The sequence below is a fragment of the Perca flavescens genome, chromosome 4, assembly GCF_004354835.1.
Source record: "Perca flavescens isolate YP-PL-M2 chromosome 4, PFLA_1.0, whole genome shotgun sequence".
Classification (NCBI taxonomy): domain Eukaryota; kingdom Metazoa; phylum Chordata; class Actinopteri; order Perciformes; family Percidae; genus Perca; species Perca flavescens.
In genome coordinates, this window is record NC_041334.1 from 39596966 (window position 1) to 39605714 (window position 8749).

The window sequence follows — 8749 nt, forward strand, 5'->3', positions numbered from 1 at the left end:
CCACACACACACCTCACACATGATGTCACTGTGGTGAACAGCTGATCTCTTTACTCTCCACACACACACCTCACACATGATGTCACTGTGGTGAACAGCTGATCTCTTTACTCTACACACACACACCTCACACATGATGTCACTGTGGTGAACAGCTGATCTCTTTACTCTCCACACACACACCTCACACATGATGTCACTGTGGTGAACAGCTGATCTCTTTACTCTACACACACACACCTCACACATGATGTCACTGTGGTGAACAGCTGATCTCTTTACTCTCCACACACACCTCACACATGATGTCACTGTGGTGAACAGCTGATCTCTTTACTCTCCACACACACACCTCACACATGATGTCACTGTGGTGAACAGCTGACCTCTTTACTCTCCACACACACACCTCACATATGATGTCACTGTGGTGAACAGCTGACCTCTTTACTCTCCACACACACCTTCATCTAAAATGCATATTATGCATATATGCGTTTTCACATGTCAACACGTTCACTACCGTTAGCTTGGAGCGCTAATCCCTAATTCACCTGCTGGGCCTCAGACTAAAGGAAATGACCTCACGCGTATTAGCCAATCGGTGACGAGATGTTGCTGTTCCTTATGTTAGATTTGGGTTCATCAGCAACACAGTTCAAGAAATAAGAGCAGCAGAAACATCAGATAGGTCAGGCCTCCGTGGATAACCGCGTAACTTTATACGTTCCAGTTGCGGCGGAAAATGACAAAGATTATTTTATTATTTTATCACTCAGCCAACATGGGGCGAATTTTTGATTTGATTCATTTTGGATTTGACAAACAACATAATCCAAAAGGATAGCATGTTAAAGTGTAAACACTTATTTCCAACATGGTCCTTGGTGTTAAAACATGCAACACATAACAAAGAGCTATTTCAGGTCAAAGACAATAACATGTAATACAGATCATACAAGGTTTGAAAGCATTCTAAAATCAGAGAATCATAAATCACATAAAATAATAATAATAATCTACTCTAATAAAAAATATATTGGCTACTCTATTCCATAAAAAAGCCTTAACTTTGTGTCTATAAGCCCCTCTGGGTGAGCTAGAGGCCACCCCGATAGTCCAGTGTTTGACCCATTCCCCAAAAGTCCAGTGTTTGACCCCCCCAAACTCAATTTGGCCTTTCATACTACTCTCTACGGCAGTGGTTCTCAAATGGGGGTACTTTGGAGGACTGCAGGGAGTACGTGAGCACTTTAAAAAACGTTTTTGTCGGTTTTTGTCTCTATTTTTGAGTGTAGTTTGTCTTCCTTCTTTCTACTGTGTTTTTTCTTTACAAGTCTGTCACTTTTTGCGAAGATTTTGTCGCTTTTTTCTAAGTTGTTGATACTATTTTCCAACCCATTCTTTCCTTACTTCCTTCTTTCTACTGACTTTTTCCAAGACTTTTTTAAAGAAGTTTTTGTTGCCTGTTTTCTTCAGCATTTAAATGTGTTTCAGTCACATGGCTGTTGTTTGGTAAATCTATCGCTGGTCAAGGGGAACTTGGTTTAAAAACACAATTCAAATGGAGAACATTATTGAAAAAAGTTTGAGAACCACTGCTCTACGGAGTCAATTCACACACAACCGCAAGGTAATGTAAGTCAATGGAGGCCAAACGGCGCTGATAAACACACTAAAAAGCCAGAATGCGTCTTGATAACACGCCAAAAATAACATACAGTACAGGCCAAAAGTTTGGACACACCTTCTCATTCAATGTGTTTCCTTTTTATTTTCATGACTATTTACATTGTAGATTCTCACTGAAGGCATCAAAACTATGAATGAACACATATGGAATTATGTACTTAACAAAAAAGTGTGAAATAACTGAAAACATGTCTTATATTTTAGATTCTTCAAAGTAGTCACCCTTTGCTTTTTTTGATAACTCTGCAAACCCTTGGTGTTCTCTCAATGAGCTTCATGAGGTAGTCACCTGAAATGGTTTTACCTTCACAGGTGTGCCTTGTCAGGGTTAATTAGTGGAATTATTTCCCTTATTAATAAAAAAGCAAAGGGTGGCTACTTTGAAGAATCTAAAATATAAGACATGTTTTCAGTTATTTCACACTTTTTTGTTAAGTACATAATTCCATATGTGTTCATTCATAGTTTTGATGCCTTCAGTGAGAATCTACAATGTAAATATTCATCAAAATAAAAAGGAAACGCATTGAATGAGAAGATGTGTTCAAACTTTTGGCCTGTACTGTACCAATTGGCGTGTCGTACATACACCACTTCATGAGATCAGTCTGAAACTGAAAAGTAATGCGTTGAACAACCTGGTATTTGCACAAGTGTCTTTTAACTACCACGAGTTTGCATGCACGTCGCTGCTTATTGGCTAATATCTCTGACACAAGCTTGTTGCAAACCGTTTCGAGAAAACATGCCGTTCATCCCGGAAACCGAAGCAGAACGATGAACACTGGTTTGAGATTAATCGTGCCCTGGAATTTTGAATCGGCAAACTCATTTTAATAATTTTTTTGTGTGTTGCAGTTGGAGGAGGACGAGTTGAGGGGCGTGGCCTTACTGGTGTTTGCTAACAAACAGGATTTGCCCAGAGCCATGTCTGTCAGTGACATCACCGAGGCCCTGGGCCTATCAGGAGTCTCGCAGCCGGTAGGTACCCATAAAATTAAAATGGATTGAAAGGCCATTCACATTATGGCCATACAATCTAAATCCGTATGGAGTAAATGAATAAGATTTTTTCTTTCGGAACCACACTGTTGAGCTCACCCTCTCTCTTCTTAACCCTTATGCTCACAGCAGGTTTAGTTTAAACCTCACATTCAGCACCCCCTAGTGGCAGAGAGCAACCTTACCCCATACCTGCCAACACTCCCGTTGTTCCCGGTTTCTCCTGTTTTTTAGCCCTATCTCCCGGACCCCTCCCGGTTTGTTATTTCTCCCGAGAAACTCCCGTAATTTGCACGGCCCAAACTCCTTTATAGATAATCGGACAAATATGTTTGTCTAATGTTGAAGAGTTGCCAGATCTGGCAACCTTATAACCCAGTTGCCCAGTTGATCTCTGCGCAAGCTTCGTGGAAAGTTCAGACCCGGAAGCGAGCCGATAAAGATGGCAGGAGAAGGTGGTGTTCCTGCAAAGAAATCGAAATATAGCTGTACATTTCAACATGTTGGGCGCAACAATTTACATGCATCTCCCCTATAGTCAAATCGACAACCTCCAGGCTTTTTGTAAGGTTGCATTGGTTTTAATGTAGTGCACGGTGGGAAAAATTACACCGTTGCAATTAAGAGCAAATGTTGGCATGCGGTAGCTCAATCAATGGCACACTAGCAATAAGTCTGCAAGAGAGTTTTTTGGAAGTTTTCCAATGCCGCATGCCAAATGAACTCTTTCACAGCCAGAAGCACAGCCGGTTATTTACAGTAGTTTGATTGACTTGTTCCCCATCCACATTCCATGAAGACCCGCCCTACTCTGATGACTCAATGCTCAGGTTTTCAACCATGTCCTACTGTCTTCCAATCTGGTCTCTTACCACTAAGGACATTACTGGACCAATAGCACGACTATACTACCGAGCACTTAAGATCCACAGTCATCTTCCAAAGTGGTCTCATCACTACATTGCACTCACACGCACAAATGCTCTGACTTACCAGAACTACGTAAACAGCCACGCTATCGCATTTCATTTTCAGATTCAAAATAGCTCTTCACCAGCACTTACTGCTCTTCTCCCGACACACAATATGAGACCTTCACTAGGTCAGTCTCACAGGCTCCCATTCCAGTCCCCCCATACAAAAACAACTACGGTCAGAAATCATTTTTTTATACTTACAGCAAAATTTGGAATGACATTCCCCATCACATTCGAATATTATCATCCATCACATATTTAAAAAAGTCATACAAACTCCATACTGTTTCTTCTTGATAGTCACACTTGCACACACTGATTGTCCATGTATTGTTCTAGTTTTATTTGTGTGTATCTGTGAAGTCCTCATAAAGTCCTCATAAAGTCCTGATAATGTCCCGATAATGTCCCGATAAAGTCCGGATAAAGTCCGGATAAAGTCCGGATAACGTCCGGATAATGTCCGGATAATGTCCGGATAATGTCCGGATAATGTCCCGATAATGTCCCGATAATGTCCCGATAATTTCCTGATAATGTCCTGATAATGTCCTGATAATGTTTAGGATAATGTCCTGATAATGTCCCGATAATGTCCCAATAATGTCAGGATAATGTCCCGATAATGTCCTCATAATGTCCTGATAATGTCCTGATAATGTCCTGATAATGTCCCGATAATGTCCTGATAGTGTCAGGATAATGTCCCGATAATGTCCTTAGAATGTCCTGATAATGTCTGGATAATGTCTGGATAATGTCCTGATAATGTCTGGATAATGTCCTGATAATGTCCCAATAATGTCCCAATAATGTCAGGATAATGTCCCGATAATGTCCTGATAATGTCAGGATAATGTCCTGATAATGTCTGGATAATGTCAGGATAATGTCCCGATAATGTCCTGATAATGTTTGGATAATGTCCTGATAATGTCCTGATAATGTCCCGATAATGTCCCGATAATGTCCCGATAATGTCCTGATAATGTCCCGATAATGTCCCGATAATGTCAGGATAATGTCCCGATAATGTCAGGATAATGTCCTGATAATGTCCCAATAATGTCCTGATAATGTCCTTATAATGTCCCGATAATGTCCTGATAATGTCAGGATAATGTCCTGATAATGTCAGGATAATGTCCTGATAATGTCAGGATAATGTCCTGATAATGTCCCGATAATGTCCTGATAATGTCCCGATAATGTCCCGATAATGTCCCGATAATGTCCTGTGTAAATGTGCCGAAATTGTGTTCAATGTTCTATGTTGCTGCAGAACAGGAATCTGCTGGAAACCAGTTTTTAAACTGAGCCAGGCCCGTTTATTGTACCTTAATTGTTGCTTTTAAATTTTCCTGTATAATAAATTAAATGAAACTTCATATTGAAAAGGTTGCCGACTCGTGGTTTAGACTTAATTCCAGGACACTGATTGAGATTTTTCACGGCTGACATGTTGACATGTTGTAGAAGGAAAAGCACAGGTGTGTTCAAACCCATTACTGATGGCTGCATTCCACTTAGGAGAGGTCCTGGTATTAAACCATTACTGATGGCTGCATTCCACTTAGGAGAGGTCCTGGTATTAAACCATTAATGATGGCTGCATTCCACTTAGGAGAGGTCCTGGTATTAAACCATTACTGATGGCTGCATTCCACTTAGGAGAGACCCTGGTATTAAACCATTAATGATGGCTGCATTCCACTTAGGAGAGACCCTGGTATTAAACCATTAATGATGGCTGCATTCCACTTAGGAGAGACCCTGGTATTAAACCATTAATGATGGCTGCATTCCACTTAGGAGAGACCCTGGTATTAAACCATTACTGATGGCTGCATTCCACTTAGGAGAGGTCCTGGTATTAAACCATTACTGATGGCTGCATTCCACTTAGGAGAGGTCCTGGTATTAAACCATTAATGATGGCTGCATTCCACTTAGGGAGAGGTCCTGGTATTAAACCATTAATGATGGCTGCATTCCACTTAGGAGAGGTCCTGGTATTAAACCATTACTGATGGCTGCATTCCACTTAGGAGAGGTCCTGGTATTAAACCATTACTGATGGCTGCATTCCACTTAGGAGAGGTCCTGGTATTAAACCATTACTGATGGCTGCATTCCACTTAGGAGAGACCCTGGTATTAAACCATTACTGATGGCTACATTCCACTTAGGAGAGGTCCTGGTATTGTTCATGCTGACTCTGAAATATCTTACTGGGACACTTGATGGAACTGAGGCCTCGTTAAGGTTATCAATCTCAGCTGTGCTTTTCCTACTATGACAAGTCAACATGTCTGCTGTGTAAAAGGTCCATTGAGTTCATGTGATTTTTGCAGGACATTCACACTTCTTTTACACTGCAGCTGAGCCCATGTGTTTGTCCCTGTGTGTGTGTGTGTGTGTGTGTGTGTGTGTGTGTGTGTGTGTGTGTGTGTGTGTGTGTGTTTGTGTGTGTCTACAGTGGTCCGTCCAGGCGTCCTGTGCCGTCAGCGGTACAGGTCTGGTCGAGGGTCTGGACTGGCTCTCTGACCACATCCTGAACAGTAGAAGCTGATGTGTTCTGCATCATTTGTGTCCTGCTGAATCTGCAAACACGTCAGGCAGTCTGCTATGAGCTGAGCCGAGCTGAGCCGAGCTGAGCTGAGCCAGAGAATCCAAGAAGAACACCAAGGATCCCTCGTGTAGTGGTGTGAAAAAGTGTTTGCCCTTTTCCTGATTTCTAGGGCTGTCCTCGACTAAAGATTTTCTTAGTCGACTAACACTTATAGGATTTTGTCGACTAATCGATTAGTTGATTTAATCGACAGAGCTGTGAGCTTTGAGAGGTGGTTAAGACTAGAAAAGCACAATATAAATGTAGTTAATTAACCATCTGTAAAACTGAGTTTCTCCACAATTAATCCTGCAAAAGCACCACTTTAAATCTTGTGTTTACCATAAATGTGCTCAGAAGTTTCTTGGAAATAAGTAATTAAGCATGAATAAGCATAAAAAATGACTAATGGACTAAAGAAATCTTAGTTGACTAAGACCAAAACTACCGATTAGTCGACTAATCGACTAAGAGGTGGCAGCCATAGTGATTTCTTATGTTTTTTGCATGTTTGTCACACCTAAATGTTTCAGATCATCACACACATTTAAATATAAGACAAAGATAACACAAGTAAACACAAAATGCAGTTATTAAATGAATGTTTTTTTTTTATTATTAAGGGGGGAATCCAAAACAAATAAGAAATCAGGAAGGGGGCAAACACTTTTTCACAACCCTGTAGCTTTGACTTGTTAAATATCCATCTCAAACTTTCAACTTTCAAAAGCAGTGATCAATTTGGATTTGATTACATTTCACTGCAGTGATTGGTGTGAAAATAACTTTGATATCTGTGGCTATGAAGCCTTCCTACATGTCTGGTTTGCTTCAAAATGTTACTTTACAAGGCAGGTGTTCATTAAGAAGTCTTTCTATTGTTTCATCGCTAAAATCAAAGCATTAAAATGCTCATCAGGTGTGACCCCCAATTGTGGCCGGGTTGGCTCAGTGGGTAGAGCAGGCGCACGTATACTGAGAGGTTTATGCCTCGACACAGAGGTCCAGGGTTCGAGTCTGACCTGTGATGATTTACTGCATCTCTTCCCCCCCTTCTCTATCACCTAGCTGTCCTGTCAAATAAAGACAGTAAAGCCAATATATATATATATATATATTGTAGAAGATATACAGATCTGGTGATGTTAGAAACTTTAGTTTTTAGGCAACCAGGTGAAATGTTTTATAAAATATTTTCATGGAAAACAAATTCAGCTGCATTTATTTTCTTCATATTGAGAATTATTTGACCACAGACTTTAATATTGATTTTTAAAATGTAATGTCTTGCTGGTTTTGTTCTTAAAGACATGTCATTTGTTGTGTTGCTTGGGTAATCAGTTCGGTATTTCTGTAATATTATGACCCTCACATGTATTATAATAATATATCCTAATAAAAATTTATATTTATTTTATAATGAAGTTGTTACGGTGATTATTGTCATTTAAATCACTCCAAATCAACAGATGTCCCATTTCATGTTGCAGCTGTACGCTACAAGCTTTTAAGGTCCTCCCATACCAACCCGACACATTAACTGGAATTATGAGTCTGAGCCCGATTTTCAACCCGACACTTTTTTAATATGTGGGCCATTATATATTATATATTCTGACGTTCTCAACTACAATTCAGAGTTTATCAAATGTCTGTAGCGGAGCGCTACCAGGACTCAAGAAGTTAGCTTAAGGTCCTCTTTGGATGGGATAATCATAATGTATAAACCAATAAGGAAACTCCAGGGCACTCTCTTTTAGAAAAATACAAAGCCTTTATTTATGGCTTAGTCATCATAAATCTTAAAGTACTCCGACGCGTTTCGGCATACAAGCCTTCGTTGACTCCCTGAGGAAGGCTTGTATGCCGAAACGCGTCGGAGTACTTTAAGATTTATGATGACTAAGCCATAAATAAAGGCTTTGTATTTTTCTAAAAGAGAGTGCCTTTGGGTTTCCTTTAGAGATGTTCCGATACTGCCTAAAACGCTGGTATCGGTATCAGGAAGTACTGGAATAAATGCACCGATACGATACCCCGTAATAAAGCCCTAAAGAAAATCTACGTTAAAGTAGTTTATTTATGTTCTTTTTCCGTTATAACTGACTGTCAAACTGGAGAATAAAAGAAAGTTCTACGACATTCATTGTTTGTGTTTGTTCATGTTTCACAAAGAGTTTAACCTGAGCCAGACAACAAAGATAGAAATAATATCACATCCATACAGGGATAGTAGTATACAGCTGTTAAAACATAATGAAATATATGACACTCTGGTATCGGATCGGTACTCGGTATCGGCCGATACGCAAGTTCAGGTATCGGAATCGGTATCGGGAAGCAAAAAAGTGGTATCGGACCATCTCTAGTTTCCTTATTGGTTTATACAATTCAGAGTTGTTTGAACTGCAGAACTCTGTTTAAAATGATCCTAATGAATAATGCAACAAGAGCGAAGCATGTAGTT

At 40.0% G+C, this 8749-nt stretch overlaps 1 protein-coding gene across 1 annotated transcript in view; it reads left to right on the forward strand.

Annotated features, from left to right (window-relative positions):
- Nucleotides 1-6439, forward strand: part of LOC114554339 (ADP-ribosylation factor 2) — an 11928-nt gene extending 5489 nt beyond the window's left edge. The window contains exons 5-6 of the mRNA XM_028576120.1: nt 2551-2673; nt 6151-6439. Coding sequence (XP_028431921.1) covers nt 2551-2673; nt 6151-6243 — 216 coding nt within the window. The 3' untranslated portion in view covers nt 6244-6439. The remainder of the gene's footprint in view (nt 1-2550; nt 2674-6150) is intronic.
- Nucleotides 6440-8749: the final 2310 nt, after the last annotated feature.